This window comes from Rhamphochromis longiceps, linkage group LG22 (genome assembly GCF_057381845.1).
Source record: "Rhamphochromis longiceps isolate RC_006_pf linkage group LG22, R_longiceps_female_GT1.1, whole genome shotgun sequence".
Classification (NCBI taxonomy): domain Eukaryota; kingdom Metazoa; phylum Chordata; class Actinopteri; order Cichliformes; family Cichlidae; genus Rhamphochromis; species Rhamphochromis longiceps.
Genome location: NC_140577.1, coordinates 29423055 through 29445680, shown reverse-complemented (window position 1 = coordinate 29445680; position 22626 = coordinate 29423055). Strand labels below are relative to the sequence as shown.

The 22626-nt window shown below is 40.3% G+C and overlaps 3 protein-coding genes across 6 annotated transcripts in view; 1 reads left to right on the top strand and 2 right to left on the bottom strand.

Moving 5' to 3' along the window:
* Positions 1–22626, bottom strand: part of LOC146644282 (CMP-N-acetylneuraminate-beta-galactosamide-alpha-2,3-sialyltransferase 1-like) — a 101981-nt gene that overhangs the window by 55283 nt on the left and 24072 nt on the right. The gene's annotated exons all lie outside the window — the stretch shown is intronic.
* Positions 12131–13728, top strand: LOC146644283 (uncharacterized). The gene is made up of 3 exons (XM_085396744.1): positions 12131–13046; positions 13323–13530; positions 13616–13728. Exons 1-2 carry the CDS (start codon positions 12596–12598, stop codon positions 13520–13522), a joined length of 651 nt encoding a protein of 216 aa, XP_085252870.1. The 5' UTR covers positions 12131–12595; the 3' UTR covers positions 13523–13530; positions 13616–13728.
* Positions 16020–22626, bottom strand: part of LOC146644279 (uncharacterized) — a 123294-nt gene continuing 116687 nt past the window's right edge. The window contains exon 2 of the mRNA XM_085396210.1: positions 16020–16137. The gene's annotated coding sequence lies outside the window, so the exon portion shown is untranslated. The remainder of the gene's footprint in view (positions 16138–22626) is intronic.

Genomic DNA, 22626 nt, shown 5'->3' with positions numbered 1-22626 from the left:
GTGATTAATTTAGACAATAGTGAGCGTCACATTTCAACGCCTTCCTCTGTGGTTTAGTTGGTTTCTTTTTGTTGCACCTTCTGTTTCAAGAATCAGTTTTTCTTATTTACCAGTCATTACTCTAGGTTATGTGTGGGTGGGGCAGTGTGTCACCGCCACTGCTGCAACTGTTGATCATCATGATTAGTGGACCAGGCTCCAGTAACTACCCTTTGTTTATAGAACGTTGGCGTACACCCTTTGCCTCACAGTCCTCCCTCTAGCTCTCCTTACAAGTCGGCCACTTGTCCCTTTCGATTTGAAATACTGTCAGACTTTTAGTAGCTTAGAAACACATAGGAGTACAAGAGTGGCTCATTTTATAACACATTCTTTACCTGCTTAGTTAAGCTAAGATAGCCCAGTATCATGTGGAAAAGCCCAATGTGGCAACACTGAAGCAGGGAAGATGTGTCCACATCACAGGCTGTATATAAAAGACAGGCGTACTGTTTTGTGGATTTTAAAGCCTTGGTGTTGGCATTTTGGCAGCATTCTTCTTGCTATTTTGAAGCCAGAAATGACCAGTGTTGGTTTAGCTCTCCAGAGAGTAGAATTCTAGCTTATCAGCTCATGCTAGCAAACTTGGTTAGCAAGCTGCATTCTTAAACTGCAGTAGTGCGTCACATATATATGCAAATCTGTGCCAAGCTACCGAACCACATTTTCTTTGACTACCTGTAACATTAAATCAAATATCTCCATTAAATATGATTAAAATGATGCTACACTGAAATTCCCCTACTATACAACTGATAAGCTATTTTATAAGGCCATTGAAATAAACCAGCTCAATGCACGAGTTAATCTTTTGGAGGTATTTTATCTGTCATACTAGCTAACAAAGCTAGAAAATTCAGACAAGTAGCATATCTCACAATTTGATGGTTGTATAAATTAATAACATAACAATACTCATCAATTTTCTTTCTGCATCCACTGTTACATTATATCATGTATTTTTGGAATTAGCACACATAGAGCTTTCACTTTAGAACCACAGCACCTTACCAAAGGATAGTAGGGAAACTTTTTTGCTGACCAACGCTAGACTCCCACTGTGTACCCAGAATGCCTTCTGTTCCAAATGAATGATGGGGCAGCATTTCTTCATGCAGGGCCGCAGCCGATCTCTACATGGTCAAAAGAAGAGCATTTATAACGTGAAACCCATCTGAATGGCAAAATGCCTTTACTCTCAACAACACGTACAGCCAGTGATGATACATAGTCCATGTCTGAAAAGGGCTTTATAAACACTTATTGTACAAATATAGGAGCCTACCAGCTCAATTATTTAATAAAACAACATTATAACAAACCTAAGTGTAAGAAAACCTCTTTTATCATCAGCATTCAATATCCCAAAGTGCACCAGACAGGATGAATAAGAAAAGCTGTTTAAAGCAACCAAGAAGAAATCCAGAGGGATTTTCTGTGAAATTTCTGCTTCATAACTAATAATACCTCTCAGTGAATAAAAAAATGAAACAGCTCCAGATTTTACATTTGATGGCATCACATCTATGAGTCTTCATGTTCTGGTCTCTGCCTTTGATGGAGAGTATTTCATTTTCACAGTTATTGACTTTCAGCTCAGTGCTCTATTTTAATAAAAGGGGGGTTATGGTTATGTTTCTTGCTCTAGCAGATAAAGAGGATTCCAGGGTCACTGAGGGATTGAACAGTGAGGGCAAAGTCTTCTGAGGTGATTTGAATAAGCTGAGAAATGTTTTTGAGGTCAGTTCACACATGTGAATGGAGCATGGGATCAGTTGGTAGATAACTGAAGCTAAATAACTGGTGAAAATTTGCCAGCTGGAATTTACTAATACTTTTTTTTTGAAAACTTCAAAGCATGAAAGTTTTAAGACATATCCTTTTTCATTGTTTGGCAAATTAATACTGAACTGAAGACTGATGTTACACTTTATTTTTAGTCAATATCAGCATGTTAGCTTAACACATACACTGGAAAAAGTCAAACAGGTAGCCTTAAAGTTTAATCCTAAACACTTTACATCATCTTTATTTTATTCATACAAAAAAGAAGTACAAAATAAAAACATGTCCGTTTTCTTTAGCACCCACTTTGGTTTTCTTCACTTGTTATTCAAATTGTCACCTCTCGCCAAGGAGGTTATTTTGCTTGTGTGCGTGTCATTCTGTCTTTCACATTAGCTTGAAACGCTTTAAATGAATTCTAAGAAAACGTTAGGCTGTAGATTTGGGTCATGTTAACAAGCCATTAAAGTTTATAATAAAGTTTTCAAGGTCAACTTCATGATTAATTGGTCAAAAAGCAGCAACTTTATACAAGCGTGGTGTGTATTGTCAACATATAGAAAGTACTGTATAAAGATTAAAAACATCAAGTCACACTTGATCTTTAACCTCTCAATCAATGTCAAATTGATCATAAAACAAACTTTACTAAACAATGAAATGAATGCTACACATATACTAAATAAATAAAAAATAATTTTACTCCAAATGATCTCAAGCATATGAAAATTGGTTTCAGGAAGTAAGCAAATAAGAAAATAAGGAAAGCCTGCACTTTGCACTTGTTTTTACTGGACTGCAAACTACTTAAAGTGCATTTCGAAAGAACAAAGAAGTAAAAATATATACAATAGTATTTCCCTAAAAGCTAATGCTGCCCAGAGGTGTGTTTTACATTACATTTTATTCTGAGGTGTCTACCCAAACCAATTTTGGGGAGTTATTTGAACCTAACCCTAACCAGTCATCAGACTTATCTGCCTAAATCTATCAGTTTTAGACAGCTCTAAAACCTTTCAATGCCAACATACAGGTTTGTCAGGGATTAAGAGAAGGGTAGAGAGAAGTAAAACATTACTTCTAGTACTAATAGAGTCTCTTCTGGCGGTCTGACAACTGCTCAGAGCCAGAAATAATCCAGCAAAGCACAACATGAAACTTTTTTTTTTCCAATCTGTGCCAGGTTAAGTTAACTGACTGCTGGCTTTTTATTTAATGAAGCTATGAGAGTAAGATTGATTGTCAAATGCAAATTTCTCACAGAAAGCGTATTTTCCTGAAACCATTCCTTTTATGTGTTCCACTGTTTTCAGGAGGAATCACTAGGTTTACGTCCAGAGCCAACGGCAGTGTAGTAAAGTCAGAAAGTCATGGGATCTGTCGAAAATAATAACACAATATGAAAACTTGGATGTTATTTAAGCCTGAGGTCTACAAGTTTCATAACGTTAATGCCTACATATTATAGATGAAAAAATAGCTGTTTTAAGAATGGTAGATTATATACCACCACCACCACATACACACACACCTCCACTGCTCTTTTGAAAAAAGTATCAAACTTTACATCACACTCCACCTCTGGGCATGTCGCTTCATTTGACTGAAGGTCACTGGGTTTGTCACACTCTCTCACAGTAACTAGAATGTGTAGATTTTAAACAAATAAAGCATCTCACTACTGCACAGCTGCACGCGTGGAAAGAAATGCTCTCCGTGCCCTTGATCTCTCGCAGACTTGTGTAAATGACTGTGACGTGCTTCACTGCTACAAAGCAGCACAGATTCTTTCCATTTACATCCCCGCCTGCTTTCTTCTTTAACGCCCTTGCTGAAATCAGGTTTACTTTTATTAACACAGCCGTAATAAACCTTTACTCATTTGCCTTGAGTCAGCAGCTGATTATATATCTAATTTTATTGCTGCAAAATTACATTATCCACTCACTTTCACCCTCTCATTGCATTTCCACTGATTACTGCAGACTTTCATTCGTCACATCCTTCACAGCCCTCCATGTACCTGCAGTTGCCTGAAGCAATAAACTTTCTCTGGTGTGTTAACTCCCTGTGAGGCTGCCTTATTCACTTCAGGCTGATGTCACCAAGTACAAACAGAGAGCAGTGCACTTTGAGATGAATCTTCACACCATGTTTCCAAGCAATTCCCTCAGCTCAGGCTTACCATTTTAAATGCCTTAACATCCCCCCCCCCCCCCCCCCCCCCCGTTCCTTTCCCTCCAGCTTGGTTCCAACTACCTCACTCTGACAGTGTCACATATATTCTGTGCCACGTTGTGCAAGCTTCTAGCGATATATGATGTTTACACAGTGAAATATTTAAAACTCTGTACTTTTTTTATGGCTGTACTAGTCAATCAAATAAAAGATGTCTTGTGCAATTTCTCTAAACCACCCCCTCTCCAAGTGTGGTACCTTTGAATACTTGGCTTCTCTACCTGAATTGAAAATAAGCTTTTGTCAGTTCTGAATGTTTTCATGTAGAGAATAAGTTTGCAAAGAGCGACCCAGCAGGCCAGGATGCGTTTGAATTCATTTTTGAATATAAGGTTAAAGACTGTGTCAGCAAGGGTTTAAAGGTTAAATTCATTGACTGATATGAAGAATCAAGGAAACAGACTTCTATAAAGGGTCAACGCTTAATAATCTTTATATCATAGTTGAAAACCAGCCAAGAAAATTTCAGATGAATAAAAGAAAGGCTCATGGATACAGCGATTATACTTTCACCCTGAGCTCAGAGACATTTGGACTCCAGCATGGAACCTGATCTTCTTATTACTTTTACACCGCTTTCATTCATTTAGTTAGTTCAGGTTTTTTTTCAAACCTCGGTTTTCTTAGTTGCCATGGTGATTTTACATCCCAGATGAGTCTTGTATTTCCTATTTAAATACATTTGTTTAAAAGTCATGCTGGCTGTAATGCAAACAGGGGGGAAATGTGTTGCGTTCTTGTCACTACTAAAAGTTTTGCCATGATACATGCTTCGGTTTATGTCATGATTTTATTTCTATTGGATCTTTTCTTGTTTTTCATTTGTCAAATAAACTTTGCTACCTCAGCAAGTGCAGCAACTTTTAAAAGCTATTTTTGTGTGCGTTATTTTACTGGCACTTCTACTGAAGATTTTTATCATTCAAAATGAGAAAGGTTTTGCTGCAAAATGAAAAAAAAAACACAAAAGGATCAGAGCCCCTTGTTAAGACCATGCCTTTGTGTAGTGCTGCACAACTTTTAGGCTTAGATTGCTCTTGGCAAATGCTATTCTGATCGCCTGCGTGTTCAAATGGTGATTTAAACTCTTACTTTCTCTCTCTTTTTTTTTTTTGCCTGTCCCGTTTGGTTCTTTTGCCATCAGAATTGTTGTCTAAAGGCAAAGAAAGATGCCCAACGGATTTACTTTATCAAATGGACCATCCTAGCCTTGCCGTATTGGTCTATTTGATTCACCTTTGCTTTTATTGTTTATTTTATTTTCATTTGCTGAACACGGGGCAGACTTGACTGGGGAAAAGGAAAGGGAGAAAGAAAGAGGGAAAGAAAAAGAGAGGGAAGAGGGACGGTGATAAAGGGCAAAAACCAACAAAATAAACAGACAAAAAATACATATATCAATTAGGGCTGCCACGGTTAGTCGACTAGTCACGATTACGTCGACTATCAAAATCGTCGACGACTGATATGATAGTTGACGCGTCGTTTGAAGCTTTGTAAGATCCCAAAAGATGCAGGAATAAGTAGGATTTAAGAGTGTAATAACGGACTGAAACAGAAGATGTCTTTCGCTACTCAGGTTAAACATGATAAATAAGTCACTTAGATAACTTAAAAATGTTATTGTTTGGCTTTTTTTAGTATTTTATTTGTTCCTGAGTAAATCGGTTTGGCTGAGATTAAAGCTGTACGTTTTATGTCCAGTGGATGATGATCTGATTAGTCGACTAATCGCAAAAATAATCGGTGACTAGTCGACTATCAAAATAATCGTTTGTGGCAGCCCTAATATCAATCACCTTGATCACCTGTTGAGAAAGAAAAAAGAGAAAAAAAGCAAAGAAAAAGAGAGCAATATAATAAACAACTCAAGGTAAACGCAAGGATCGTATTTGTGGGTTGAGGATAAGCAGGTGACCATATGCCACATGGCTGAGAGTGGCTAGCCCGGCTTCGAATCTGTCCCGTGGCCCTTTGCCAAATGTCTTCCCCTTTCTCTCTCCTGTCCCTCTTCACTGTACCCTTTCAAAATAAAACTGTAAAATATTTTTTAAAAAGGGTAATCTTTGGTGATCTTTCACTGAGTATGCTTGTTTTGTTCTTGTTGCTTTTTTGACAGCTACAAGAGTTTTTATTATAATAACAATGTAAGGCGTTTTGCCAGATATAACTGTCACAATGCATTAAAATTTGGGGGGCACTAGCAAGAAAACTGTCAAGATTCAACGTGTGAAGTCAATGCTGCCACACAGGTCCATTGCCCCAATGGACCTGTGTGGCAGCATTGACTTCACACATTGCTGTACACACCCAGTTAAATTGTAAATGAAAAACTAAAGAGCCAAGGATGGGCTGCAAGAGGACAGTGGACAAATTTAGGCACAGTTGGGTTTTTTTACTCAACGTCTTTTACTCAGTGTTGCGTCTATTGTGTCCTGTAATTCCAATTTGACAAATACTGTATACCAAAGAGAAGCCGTCTTCTGATGTTTTAATATGCTGTCACATGCTTGCAAATTGCAGTTGGTTGTACACTACAGGTAAATCTTTCACTAGAACAGAGCCCCATGAAATCTGTTTAACTCCCTGATTGAGGCTTTTGTGCCATTTTGGTGTTTGGAACAATGTGTTTGGCTGTCAAACACAACAAACACAAGTCGATGTTCACTTTAAATATTTTTTCTTTACTCTGCTATAGTGTCATGACACAGAAAAAATAAAACATGAATGTGATAATGAAGCCCCCCATTCCAAAAAACACACGAGGTACAGGTGCACATTTTGTACAAACCATTTGCCCTCTCTAACTCGGTATCGGCCAGCTAATGATTTTCAGATTTGATGAGCTCTTTGTGTAGTAAAAAACAAACTCAGGTAGAGGCAGGCACAGCTACAGCCTCCTGTGAAAATTGGGTTTGATGTTCACTCTCAAATGAAAATCTCTGACCAATTTTGCATGCAGTCAAATGTCGTCCGCTCCCATCCACGCACGTTAACTGAGAGGTGGACAGAATGTAAAGCAGGCTGTGATTATTGATGTCTGTTGTCAAGCACATTCTGTGTCCAAAATGAGAAGTCTCACTCATTAATCATTAACAAAAATGCACAATGCCTCCAATAGAATGAAATGTGTAGTTCATTTGGCAACACACAATCCATGTTCCCATGATACTACAGCTTTTTTCCCCCCTCCAGTTTCGGTGTTTTTATCTCTAGTTTTGATTAGGCCATTTTGCATGCAGACAAATGATTTTCCTGCACTTTCACTGATAGATGCAGCCAGAAAGAGAATGTAAAACAGGTCTCAGTATTAATGTGTTTTGTCGAGGAAGTTCTCCATCCGAAAGGCGACGCCTCTCCCATTAATCATGAGCACCAGGGTAAGGTGTGGGAAGAAATAAAGCAGTCCATTTGCATTTCTGGCAGACATAAAAATGTCCACCATGATGCAGCACATTCTTTACGTTTAGTCTTTCTGATCGTTGACTGTTTTACTGTAAAGCAGTTTTACACCCGAATGCCTTTTCCCTCTTTATGTAGATGCAAAAATACAAGCCGCAAAAGGAGATCAGATGGCACAGCAGCATGTTTACTGAGGACTGAGGTCCTTGGAGGATTCTTCAACACTGTAAGCTATTTTGCCATGTGGAGTCAAAAATTTGGCACACAACTAGGAAACATGTTTCCAGCAGCATGTTTCATCATGAAAGTGGTCCTATTTAACTGCTAGGCACAAGGACACTCCCTTTGTTTAATTTCTGACAGTCATTATTCAGGCATCAGGTGGGATGGTGGATCTGTCACTACATCAATGCCACAGAATGTTGGGTTTTTTGTTTTTGTATCAAATGATTTCTCTATCAGCGTGCCAGTCAGATCCACTGAGGATTTCACTCTGTCTCTGATCTTGTTCCAGATTCACTCCTGCATTTGGAAGAAATCCTCTTCTGTCAAGAAGAACATGAAAAGCAAAGTGTCCTCTCCAGAGAACCAAAGCATTGGTTGTTTGTTCAAATTTTAAAGAACCAATGTTTATGTTTACTACCGTGGCACAGCAGGAAGTGTGGTAGGAGATCCTGCAGTGAAAATGATCCACGCACAGGTGTGTGGTTGGTTAACAGAAAATGGTAAAAAGAAAAGACTATGAGTTTAGCACTTAATAATAACTTTCCATGCGCTGTAGCCTCTATACAGTTTATTTTGTTAACTGGTAATTACCCTGGAAATACCCAAAATGATCACAGACATGTTTGCCATGGTTTGAATATGAATAGAAATCCTAGTGAAACAGATCTGAGTGACAACAAAAAAAGGTGTTGATACGTTTCCAATATATAAATGTATAAGTGGTGTGAACAGTTGCCACATGCACATTAAGCAGGTTGCTTCCCCAGACAAAAGAAAACGAAAGTATTCTGACCTTCACATCTAAACCCAAGCAAACCCACATGAGTACAGAAGAGACTGTTGACTCAGTAGGGATAATATTTAACAAGGACAGATGAGAATGATTATTTGAAAGTAATACAAAATGCATGAGAGCCTCAGTGCGTTTCTGCCACAAACTGATGCAGAAAAGGTCTAAATTAGTTCATACAAATTCACCAGAATTCTGAAAATTAAGAGTCTGATATCCAGCTTACTGTGTCTGATCCACAGCTCAAATGAAACCTAAAGCAATCTGCGAAGGTTCACACAAAACAAACTTTCTTTAGAAATATGACTATGCCTTAACTCTTCTTGCCTGAAGCTATTAAAAGCCTAACCCCAGGTAGGCAGATAAGTATGAAGCTCATTAACAGTCTGTTTTAAGGCTGTTTTTGGTGTATGCGCTCGGCTCTCACCCTCCACTGAAAGATCCAGATTCAGTTAGCTCAGGCACCATAACACTGCATATCCACACAGAATTCATAGTGATGCTGATCAATACCAGTACTGTGACGAGTACACGTCTCACTGGTGACATTTCAGGCTTTCACAGCATCTCCCTGTTCAGGAACAAAGATTCTCATCCATCCAAAATGTAAATACTAATGCACTCACTAATAACCACTTCTGACAGAAACAGCAACTCAGGTAAAAGCAGAGGAGGGGGGCTATGTGTTTACGTGCATAACGAGTGGTGTTGTAACAGCAGGATCATTCACACACACTGTTCTCCTGATTTGGAGGTTCTGGCAGTCTCGTGCAGACCTTTTTACATCCCGAGGGAGTTTACAGTAGTTATTGTGATAGCTGCTTATATACCGCCGGATGCTAACGTTAGCACGGCTCTCAGCCTCTTGCTCAACACCATAAACAAACAACAGCTTGCCCACCCCGATGGGGTTTTTATTGTCGCCGGCGACTTTAACAAAGCGTGCCTAAAGACTGTGCTTCCTAAATTTGTCCAGTTTGTGGACTTTGCTACGAGAGGAGAACACACTTTGGACCATGTCTATTCAAACATCAGGCATGCTTTCAGAGCGACACCCCTCCCCCACCTGGCTGGATCTGACCACCTCTGCATGTCCCTCACCCCCACCTACACCCCCCTGCTGAGAAAAACAAAGCCCCAGACAAAGACAATAAAAACCTGGCCTGAAGGAGCCCTTTCTCAACTGCAGGACTGCTTCTCAACAACTGTATGGGATTTATTCTCCAGCCACAACCTCCAGGAGTACACGGACACTGTACTCTCGTACATCAGGAACTGTGTTGACAATGTCACCGTCAACAAAAGGGTCAGGGTGTTTCCAAATCAAAAACCCTGGATGAATAGCGAAGTGCAATCCCTCCTAAAAAGCCGCAACACTGCCTTCAAGTCAGGGGACAGGGCTGCGTATAGGGCGGCCAGGGCAGACCTGAGTAGAGGCATCAGGAAAGCTAAGGCTGCCTATAGGAGGAGGATTGAAGATCACTTTGCTGACAACGACCCCAGAAAAATGTGGCAGGGGATCAATCACATTACCAACTACAGAAGCAATAACCAGGCAACATCTAGGACTGATGCCTCACTGGCTGAGGATCTAAACCGTTTCTTCTTTGAGACGACCAAGCCCTCAGCTGCCACACCACTTCCACCCGCCCCCAGCACTGGCACACTAACACTTAGGGAGCACCAAGTGAGGTGTGTTCTAAGGTCAGTGAATCCCAGGAAGGCGGCAGGTCCTGATGGAATACATGGAAAGGTTCTCAGAGCATGTGCTGACGAACTGACCGGAGTCTTCACTAAAATCTTCAACCTTTCCTTGTCATCAAACACCGTCCCGCCCTGCCTCAAAACCTCCACCATCATCCCCATCGCCAAGAAGACAGCTGTGGCCAGCCCAAATGACTACAGGCCTGTTGCACTTACGCCTGTAGTGATGAAGTGCTTTGAGAGACTGGTCTGTCAGCACATCAGGGCCGGTCTGCCTCCCACTCTGGACCCCCACCAATTTGCCTACAGGACAAATCGTTCCACCGAGGACGCTATCACCATAGCGCTCCACACTGCGCTGAGTCACCTGGAGCACCGAGGAAGCTATGTGAGAATGCTCTTTCTGGACTTCAGCTCAGCATTCAATCATATCATCCCTGAGATCCTGGTCCAGAAACTGTCTCACCTGGGACTCTCCACCCCCATCTGCCTCTGGATCAAGGACTTCCTGACAAATAGACCACAGTCTGTCAGACTCGGCCCCCACCGGTCCAGCACCATCACACTCAGCACCGGGTCTCCACAAGGATGTGTTTTGAGTCCCCTCCTGTTTACGCTCTACACATCCGACTGCTCCCCTACCCATCTCTCAAACACCATCATAAAGTTCGCGGATGACACCACAGTGGTTGGACTCATCTCAAGGGGGGATGAGTCGGACTACAGAGATGAGGTCAACAGACTGACTGAGTGGTGTTCAGTTAACAACCTCCAACTGAACACCACGAAAACTAAAGAACTTATCTTGGACTTCAGGAAGGGCAGAGCAGACCCGGCCCCACTTTACATTCACGGGAGCTGTGTGGAGAGGGTACACTCCATGAGGTTTCTGGGCGTGCAGATCTCTGATGACCTCTCCTGGACTGCAAATACTACAGCGGTGGTTAAAAAGGCCCAGCAGCGTCTCCACTTTCTGAGAGTGCTCAGGAGGAACAACCTGGAGGAGAGGCTGCTGGTGACATTTTACAGAGCCACCATAGAGAGCATCCTAACGTACGGCATAACAACATGGTATGCAGGGTGCTCAGCTGCAGACAGGAAAGTACTGCAGAGGGTCATCAACACAGCCCAGAAGATCACTGGCTGCTCTCTGCCCAGCCTGGAGGTCACTGCAAACTCTCGGTACCTCAGCAGAGCTGGCAATATCATCAAGGACCACTCTCACCTCAGCAACCAACTGTCTGAACTATTACCGTCAGGCCGACGGTACAGGTCACATAAAACCAGGACAAACAGATTCAGGGATAGCTTCTTTCCCAGAGCTATCACCGTAGTAAATAAGCACAAAAACAATTGAACCTATTCCATACCGTCACTGTCATTATATTATGCTGCTATTCATACTGTCATTATATTAATGCTGCTATCCTGTATATATTGTACATACTATTGTTTGAGTACTTACGATTGTTTTTTTTTGTACCTTTTATATTTTACATTTATATTTATTATTGAAACTTGCACCAAGGGAGTGGCACTCCAATTTCGTTGTACTCTGTACAATGACAATAAAGGCTATTCTATTCTATTCTGTGAATATTTTTTCAGAGAGCTTTTTAGTGTTTAATCTAACCCCAATCAGCTTTTTCTATGTATTCCTAGTTATACGGCTTTATACGGCCAACACCAAGCACAGTTTTAATTTGTACAATGATTTTGCTTTTAACCTCATACCAACCAAAACTGTACTTCATGTTTCAATTCACAAATGTCAGCATTAGTGCTGTCAAAATTAACGCATTAAGGCAAATTAGTCCACCGTTACAGTCAGCGCGATTAAAATTTTGTAACGCAATTAATGCATCTGGAGTGCAGAATGACTAAAAATCCCTAAAATGTTTCTGTCAATGCATTTCGGGCAGTTTTCGGGCAGCGAGTTACCCTCGCACATCTGCAAACGGGCAGTTGATCTGGTAGTGACGGGTAGCTGAACCAATCAACTCAATATGGAAGATGATAAATGCACATTGGCCCTTGCAGCTTAAAATATCCCATTGACGCGAAGCATACGTTAGCCGGGCATGCTGTTAGCACTTTGGCTAACGCGTCACACAGCTTGCGACAAACCACTCGCGGAGCATCGGAGGCTCAGTGAGTCTACCTCGGACATATTGACTGACACAATTGGCAAGTGAATTGCAACAAACTGCAGACCTGTTAATGTCGTTGAGAACATGAGTTTTACATAGTTTTGGTTCCTCGTTTCAAGGACTTGAAGTGCCTCCCCAAGAGTGACAGAGAGAGGTTAAATGTCTACAGAGTTTTTGGTTTTTTGTTAACATGAATGTGCAAGATGTTCAACAAACATGTTAAGTGCCGGAGGAGCCCGCACCGCCAGCTGCCTGAGCCAGCATGCCTGAGCAGGAGCTCGGCGAGCCGGAGGAGCCCGCTCTGCCAGCTGAGGAGCTCAGCGAGCCGGAGGAGGAGCTCTCGCTGCCGGCCGAGGAGGAGCTCTCGCTGCCGGCCGAGGAGGGTCCCGCTCGGCCGGAGGTCAGCGGACCGGAGGGACCTCCACGTCTAGCGCGGCCTCCTCGCCGTCCACGTCCGGTGCGTCCACGTCAGCGATCGGCACGTCATGGACCTGGTGCCACGCCTCGCTGTTGCTCACCGGAGCAGCGCCGCCGCCACCGGACCCGTGGCAGGCCACCAGAACCGTTCCGCCGCCACCGGACCCGTGGCAGGCCGCCGGAGGAGCAGCGCCGCCGCCACCGGACCCGTGGCAGGCCCCCTGAACTGTTTTGCTGCTGCTGCCGGACCCGGGGCCGTCCGCCGGAGCTGCTACGTCGCCGCCGTTGGGCTCGAGGTAGGCCCCCCGAACTCTCTTGTTGTGTTGATGGGCCGCCTGTGACTGTTTGTGGCGTCTTTTCGTTTTCTTTTTGCACCGCTGCGGGATGCGCGGTCTGACTCTGAGACTGTGGACTGGGTCGGTTTGTTGTTTTGTTGTTTTTGCCAGGGTCCTGGGACTGGGCGACCCAGGATCCCTGAGCAGTTATGTATTATATTATTATTATTATTATTATTATTATTATTATTATTATATGTATTTTGGTGTTGCTGCTGCTCTTCTCCATGCTTGTAGATGTGAGTGTGTGTGTGGGTGTGTGTACGTCTGCGGGTATGCTTGGAGGATGGAGCTCAGCCACCTGCAGGCCTGAGGGGTGTGGCCCTGTGGAAGGACTGGCCACACCCGAAGCCACACACCTGCCGCTGATCAGGGCTCGTCGGGGGAGCTACTTAGGAGAGTCTTGGAGCTCCCACCGACGCGGGATCATTGCATGAGACTCCACGTTAGTCACCCTGTCTAAGCTAAATCTGAAAGTGTATGCCTGCCATTCTGAGTGTCCTGACAGCTGCCGTTATTGTTTCCCGCAGGAAGAGCGTGGAAGGCACGGAGAGCAGCGAGCACCGGTGGGTGCTGAAACGGGAGCAGAGAGCACACGGACTATTCACGGGAGACACGACACGGGAGTCTGGGAGAATACGGGGATTTATTGTTACGTTGTTTTCACTCTGTAAATAAACACTGTTTGTACATAGAGCACCGCGCCTGGGTCCTCCTTCCCCCACTCCTTCCACGGTGTGCCATGCCATACCGTGACAATTTTCCCTTTTTTCTCGAGTCTGTTTGCTCATGCAAAATGAAATGCGATTAATATAGAATAAAAATTAATGATAATTAATCGTGATTAATCAAAATTAATCCACAGTAACCCTGTGATGAATCTCATTAAACATTTTAATTGTTTGACAGCACTAATATATATTACATATTAGAGATGGCACGATACCACTTTTTTATGTCCGATACCGATATCATAAATTTGGATATCTGCCGATACCGATATGAATCCGATATAGTGTTTTTTAATCAACAAAACTGCTTTTTTAAATATCTTGCTGCATTTTGTATAAGTTCATACTCAAGTTTAAAACAACAACTACACTAAAGCTATTCTGTTATACCTGTATGCAAAAAAAATATTTCATAGTTCAGCAATACTGATCAATCTAATAAACTTAAACCTACACCATCCTCCCTATTCTGGTATTTTAAAGAGTACTTAGCATAAATATTAAGCAACCTAACTAATAGGGTTCCAACTCCCAGCAACAACAAAAATAAATAAATAAAAAATAGGGAACCACCCCTCACGCTCCACCTCATGATGCTTAATCGACGTAATCAACCTTAATTTGATGCAGTGTGAAAAAAAATGCACAGAAATCAATTATTTTTCAAGAAATATTAAATAGATTCAACATCTTTCTTCAACAAAATTGCAGACTGCACAGATGGTACCTTCCCAAAGGAAAAAGTACTATAGCTTACTAGGGTATATATATTAGACCTAATAGTCACTATATACAGTAATTGACTTCTATTCATTTTACATCAAATTAAAACTTTGGGTGTCAGATAATTATTTATTAAAAGCTACACATTTTAAATGAGAATAAGAAAGAAAAGTATGTCTTTGTGCCCCCTTTTCCCTGTTAATGCCCTATCGGCCCCCTGGCTAAACTTTGCTAGATCCGCCCCTGCACATTACCAGCGTCAGCTACGTAGAAAAAGATCCTGGAGTAGAAAGTAATATTAAATACATTCTAACAATAGCTGATCAAGCTTAAACGTGCTGCTGTTGTAAATCCGCTGGTTTCCTCTTTCTGGTGCAAAGTGGGCCAAAAGCAAACTAGAGAGACGGACTCGCGACAGAAAAGCCGATCAGCTGATCGTTAAGCAGTTTCATGATTGAAGTAGCAGCAGGAGAGGCAGTCGCTCGTTAAGCTTAACGCAGGAATGCTTTACAAACATTCAGAGATGGACTTACACACTTGCTTTACTTCTCTCGGGATAACTTTGTCGGAGATGAAATGCCGGGTTGCTAGCGAAGCTCCACATGCTATCCAGACCACCGACAGGTCCCGAATGCCACCGCCGCTCTATCACGTGATGCATACTGCTCCGACGTGCTAACGTTCTGAGGTGAGTTACGGCGTGTTGCAAGTTTTGTGAGGTGCTTTCGTGATATTTAATGGATCGGATTACATTTTTTATTTTTCTCCGATATCCGATCCAGTAATTTAGGTCAGTATCGGACCGATACCGATACGTAATATCGGATCGGTCCATCTCTATTACATATTAGTGAATACTTACCTATTACTATTTAGGTTTTTTAAAAAGTTGTATTTCACAGGAGAGAACCTGTGCTAAAAGAAAGCTATTCAAATTCTCTTTGAATTTAAGCACACACTCTTTGTGTTTATTCTGCATTTATTTCGTTATATTGCATAAATGTCAGTTACAAGCTTAAGTATAAAGTTAAAAAAATACAATTACAACCAGGCAGTTGATCAAGTAATTGCAATTAATCACGAGTGATTACAGAAAACTGTGCGATTTATTAGTTAATTTCTTTTAATCTATTGACAGCACTACTTAGCATGCTAAAACTCTGGATGAATGTGATTAGTCAGCTTCTCACAGTTTTTTTCTTCTTTTTTTTACTGTTTCAATTGTAATTGTGATGCTGATTTTGCAATAGGAATCTTAAACAAACATTGAAATTACATTTCAATTATTACACACACATATATTCATGTAGCCCCTTCCGCCAGGGTTACTTGCGCAGTAGCATTCCAACAACGCCCTGTTTTCGTCTCTTGCCCACCGATGCCTTCCTGTTCCAGTAGCCCACTTGTCGTCAGGGTGCCCTGGTTCCTCAACACCTGACGCGGACCTTGTTGATCCGGGCAACGTCCGAGCCGGCATGCCTTCATATTTATCTGTCTCGCTCATGTCTGCGGTAGGCTCGCTTAGCATAGGGGGTCTAACCTTAGGACCCTTACTGGATACAGACGCCCCAGGCAGGAATAGAACTTGCGATCCTCTGCTCCAAAGGCGTGTAGTCTAACCACTACGCTATCCAGCAGATCCTGTGGGACTTCCAGATACTGACGGACAAAGTGGTGGTGGACAAACAGAAGAAGACGGCCGTAGCGGTTCCGAATGACAGCAATATCAGGAAGAAGGAACACGAGGAGCTGGAGAAATACCAAGGGCTCAGAGAAGAGCTCGAGAGGATGTGGAGGGTGGAGGTAACAGTGGTCCCGGTAATCGGAGCACTAGGTGCGGTGACTCCCAAGCTAGGCGAGTGGCTCCAGCAGATCCCGGGAACAACATCGGAGATCTCTGTCCAGAAGAGCGCAGTCCTGGGAACAGCTAAGATACTGCGCAGGACCCTCAAGCTCCCAGGCCTCTGGTAGAGGACCTGAGCTTGAAGGATAAACCGCCCGATAAACTTCACACATATATAAGTGTTAAAGTGTTAGATGCCTGTTTTTATTCAGGCACCTAACAGTGGTGGTGAAATCTGTCTGTGTTAGCAAGAAATAAAATCAGCCAATGAATAAAGAGTACAGCAACATCTAGCATAGTGTTTATTGCCCGTTTTATCATATATATATATATATATATATATATATATATATATATATATATATATATATATATATATGTATATGTATGTATGTATATGTATGTATATGTATGTATATATGTATATATATATATATATATATATATATATATATATATATATGTATGTATGTATGTATATGTATGTATATGTATGTATATATGTATATATATATATATATATATATATATATATATATATATATATATATATATATATATATATATGTATATATATATATATATATATATGTATATATATATATATATATATATGTATATATATATATATGTATATATATATATTCAAAGTCCACACGTCATAAACAGCAAACAGCAAATTCTGAGTAATGAAGGTGCTAAACGCAGCCTACAGTGGTAACTCCATCAAAACCCAGGCTGGTGAGGTGATGGGCACAGTCTGTGCCACACCAGATTGCGGGATACACTTAACTCTAAATACCACTGTCAAAATGTGCAACAAGCACCAATAAAGTGCATTTTGGAGGCATGAAAGCACTCTTTGGCTGGCCTTCGTATGCAGCGATCGGCTAGTGAACATGAATAATATCCTGTCATATATGGATTTGTAGCAGTGCAGTAGCTGAGCGCGCTCACTAAAGCTTTTCAGGAAAAAATGCTAATGGACACAAATGACTACCACTACATTACTTTGCATGCTGTTCACTGGAACTTTGGGTTGGTTATTCGCCACTAACAGATGAGGGAGCGAAAAGGTAGGCAGTGTAGAGGCTTGTGTGGGAGGAGATATTTTCTATCAGTGTTTTCTGGTTCCCAAGAGAAAAGTGAAGCTACAAAACGGTTAAGCACCAACTATAAATATTTCCACATGTAGTTCCACATAATTACTTTTAATGCTGTTTTGAACCAATGTCATCAAGCCCCAAACTTTTAAAACTTCATATGTATAAATTATAAACATTATACACACCTATATGCAGGGAACAGATGGGCTTCTTTGGGATTAAGACAGGCTGCATTAAATAACCTGAAACTTCTCAGGAAGAACAGCCGGCTCTGCCCTGTCTAATCTATTGCCACAGTGTTATCAGACCACTGCAGGTTGTTAATAATGTGACACCCCACCGCCATGCAGAGCAGTCAGGATGGGTGCTGCCATGTGGAGTGCTAGATGGACTTGAAGTGGTGAAATCTGTCTGTGTTAGCAAGAAATAAAATCAGCCAGTGAATAAAGAGTACAGCAACATCTAGCATAGTGTTTATTGCCTGTTTTATTATATATTATATCATATATATATATATATAAATTAATATATATATTAATTTATTCATTTGTACATGTTATGCAATTCAAAACTGTAGCGTAATTGTAGTGTAACATGTAGTGTAATCTATTAGTGCTCATGTACCGCACATTAATGTTGGCACAGTAAATACTGCTGTGTAATTTAAACCAAACGAAACACATCACACAGCTTGTTTATTAATGTGTGTATGTGTATCTATACATCATGTTAATGTAGTGAAGTAAAAGATGCAATATTAGGAATACTGATTTAAAGTATAGTGTAGCAAAATTCTAATTATCAAGCATTTTCACAGTTTTTCTACACTAAGTAGAATATGCTAAAGATAGCTTTTCCTTTCTGAAAACAAAAGATTAGAGTAGAGGCAACATTTAATGAGATGTGTATTTACTGTTGTATGTAGCTGAGAAAAGTGCACAACCAAAAGATCACAGATGTTAATAGCAACATTACTTATGGGTCAAATTTTATGTTCTGGGCATAAAATTTGAGTCCTGACCTCAGTCTGTCAATTAGACTTGCAGATGAATGTGCTCTTAGCACATAGCCAACAATCATATTTACATTTTACTCTTGGTTATCTACTAAATGATTAATTATTATTAACACAGTCATGTAAAAAATAAACTTCCCATAGAGTTCTGTGAGAAACTATAGCAATAGCTTTAGGTGCAATAACTTGAAGTAATCATTGGTGGTATAGCTTCGTCAGTCTCTTCCGTTTGTGTCATTGTCTTTCAGTCGCACCGTAACAGTGGGTCAAGATTTTATGTTTTTAATTTGCCATATTTTTATAGCTTATTTTAGTCTAATATTTTTCAGGTGCAGGATTTAGCCACAAGACATTTCCAGGGCTGGAAAATATTTTATGAATTGTCATAAAAACTTTAGCCGGGCTCACAGTGCAAGGCTTTTCAACAATCTCTTCAGGAGCCAAAGCTGCTGACAGAACCAAATATGTGTGTCCAAATCATTATAACGAACATGAAAACACCAAGTTAATTATCAGTTTCACAGCCGTTAGTTACATTCATGTTAAAATATGGCTATAATAAGAAATTATGTTGAGATAGAAGAAACCTACATCCTGTTGATAAACAGGGTGTAGGTTTTAATTGGTTATCTTTGTCCAAGTGTGAGAAACATGCAAACAAACTAAGAAATCAGAAAGATGGAAAACACGTTTAGAAAATCATCACAAATCATTTGAAAATCAAGTGGAGCTATAACATCATCTGCTTATTCTTCTTCTTACAAAACCACTATCAAACCTTATAAAGTGAACCCTTCTGCAAACACATCCTCGTGTCATCCATTCTCACAGCGAACTTCAGGACTCAGTTCACTACAAATTATTCTAAATGTTAAGAAACGAGACCATCTGCAAGCCTTTTATGATTGTACAGAGTCATAAAACTTATCATTTATGAGAGTCATCCCTCTCATAAATGTTAAATCCTGTGACTGAGTTACTTTACGGTCAGAGAGATGTGAAGATCAAATAGGAGATAAGAAGGCAAATGAAAGATAACAGGATGGTGCCTTGGGGTGGCTCCTGGAACAGTACCAACAGGAGCCTTTTGGCAAGATAGTTTGTAATCCAGGACACCGCAGGGCCATCCACCTGCATCCCCCACAGCTTATCCCCCTACAGCAGTTTGATGTTAAAGGGAAAAAAGAAAAAGAAATGCTCAGCACTGTGCAACCCCAGTCACTTAAACTGCAAGAAGTATGCGGCCGGGCGATGGCATCTGCCAGAGTATGAGACTGGATGGTAATGACATAAAATTTCCATAAACTCAAATAATCAATGTTAACCTGATAAAGACTCTGAGTGCAAGATTATCATTTAGATTGTTTTATTCGATTAGCTAAATCGGAGTACGCGTTCCACTAAAGCTACAATTAGGTTTATGTCCTCAACTGAAACAGGAAAACACTTCTTTACATTTTCATTTTAAAACTTAAAATTCTTACAATTACACACACCAAAAGAAATGCAGGCCCTGCAAATGCTTGTTGTAATGTTTTTGTCCTCTCAGACCTTTGGATCAATAGCATGGACCCAGTAAAAAGCCAAGTCAGTGGATTAGAAATACCATTGATCACAATGATTCTCACTAATCCAATACTGTTTGTGTAACGGTACTTGAGCACTCAATGCAGCAGGAACCCTGGAGATGGCTGAGTTCTCTGTTTACGGAGGACTGTCTGCATTTCAAAGTTCACAACCATTTCACTCGAAGTACATACAATTTATATTGGATATTTATGTTTATCTGTCTGTCTACTACTCATTGGGAAATGCTCATATTAATGACACTTTTGCTAAACTTCTTTAATTTAAGCTAAATGTCTACATGTCAATACAATCTTGATTATTTGTTTTAAACATAATCAAGCTGGTGATATAGAACATGATGGGCCTATGATGCATACTTTCACTAATTAGACTCAAAATAATGACATGCTCATTTAAACCACAAATTTCTATTTATACACTCACTCAATGCCAGGATGCATATATGTGCTTCTGAGGCACCCATTGTTCTGGCACAAATGGACATGGTGCTCAAAAATAGTGGAGCAGTAGGGGATCGAGAGCTTGAAATATCAGTGCACTAAATATTCTTTATGGGGTTGAAAGTTATCCCAATACAATTGGTTATCTGGGTAGATAATTTCTCCATTTGGATCTTTCTACTTTGTAAAACTGGCTGGAGGTACACCCATCATCCATCTGGTTCACTGCCTATAGGTCCATTTTTTTTTTTTCAATTTTATACCACCAGAATAGCGCTAACATCTCTGATCCCATCCCCCACCCTCATTTTATGAAGTCCTTCATGAAATATCCCTTCAATTCATTCTTTCTGCTAACCCCTGACCACATTTCAGAAAAATTATTTATTCACATAATAATTGCTTAATATACAATACAGAACAGACTTTTCTCAAAAGTGGTATTAACGTAGATTTATTAAGTTCATTTCCTTCTACTACTAGAATTCATATGCTTGATTCACAGTTAAACATCCTAATTTATGTTCTACTGAATTAGCTTTATTCCTTTTAACAACGTAGCAACTCATTAATCATTCAAAACCAGATAGATAGATAGATAGATAGATAGATAGATAGATAGATAGATAGATAGATGTTTTCTTCTGATTGGCTGTCTATCTTTGAACAGGATGTTTGAACAGGTGGCTTGGGCTACTGTGCTAAAACCTGACCTGTGTGCCTGAGATGATTACATTAGAGATATACCCTCTCACTGACATAAGACAGAATAATTTACTTCCTTGTATCGGATTAAGACCTTATAATTATTGTAAACCTTTGCAATAATTACAATCTAATGTTGTGGTGTAAAGAGGAAAATTTAAAAAGCTGTCACTGTCCAAATACTTGCTCTAACTGTATAACGCAGCAGCTGGTCTGCTAATCAACTCCTGATGAGCTTTGCTAAATCAAAAAGGGGTGTCTTTTTATGCCCTTCATAATATTTAGAAAAGGGTAAAAAAAAAACCAAAAACATTCCAGCACATTTACTTTTAGAGACAGTGTTGGAGAAAGGAATTTCACAGGACTTCATTTTATTTCTTTTCAATACAAGTGAAAACAGAGGACACCCACCCATCTAGCAATTCTAAAAGGAGTCGGTGTAACACTTGAAAGCAGTAAGAAGGTCAGAGCAATTCTGTAAAGATGCTAAGAATATCTTGTTATTAACTAAACATAAGAAATGACCAGCAAGTGGTACAACATGATTTGCCAGCGAGCTACTTGTCAACAGCGCATGTGGAGTGGATTGCTGCCTACACACCGGCTTTCTCCTTTCACCCAAATTTCTTGAATCCCCCACTCAGCTCAGATGGAGTACTTTGCATAAATGTCAAAGAAATGTATTTCAGTCTGAAGTGAGAAAAAAAATGTGCAAAGCAAACACTTTTTATGGCTGAACCATGGGGACTGTAAGCAGAGGTTACAGGAAACATTTTTGCCCATTTGATTTCTGCAGATCTCTATTTTTGGCACGTCTTCTTTTTAAATGGAGCAGATACCTTAAAGTGCACACATCTAAATGTTGCATGTGTCGAAGACTGTGCTTTTTGGCACATTTATGTCTTACACACTTCACTCACTTATTACCATTACTTATTAAAATTATTCATGATGAACAGACAGACGTTCATGTTACTTGGACTTATATTTTTAATATTTAAATGTCTCCTTTTTGTAAATGTCCTGGATCCCCTTTTTTTCAGCTTCCACACAGCTTTATAAAGCTACTGCACACTCAGAAAATTCAAATTGTTTCATAGCTCTTTCAGTGTTGCCATCAAAGTCCATTCATTTCAGCTGTCAGGCTAGTCTGTAATGTAGGCCGATTAAAGCTGACAAAGCTAATAATTCTGAAATATAATGAATATGAATATTTTTAACTTAGTGTTAGCACTAAATGAGAATTCTGCTGTCAGAAACATTCATACAGTCTCTACATGGATGCAGATACTTGACACTGTAACTGCCTTTACATCATGGAGCCCTGCTCTCAAAGACTTACACAGATGTATCTCTATCTGTGTAGCAGGATTTAAGAAATAAGCACT

Coding starts and splice junctions, on each gene's coding strand:
- LOC146644283 (XM_085396744.1), top strand. CDS start 12,596: ATGCCTGAGCAGGAGCTCGGCGAGCCGGAGGAGCCCGCTCTGCCAGCT. Junction 13,047..13,322: donor TCGCCGCCGTTGGGCTCGAG/GTAGGCCCCCCG, acceptor CCATGCTTGTAG/ATGTGAGTGTGTGTGTGGGT.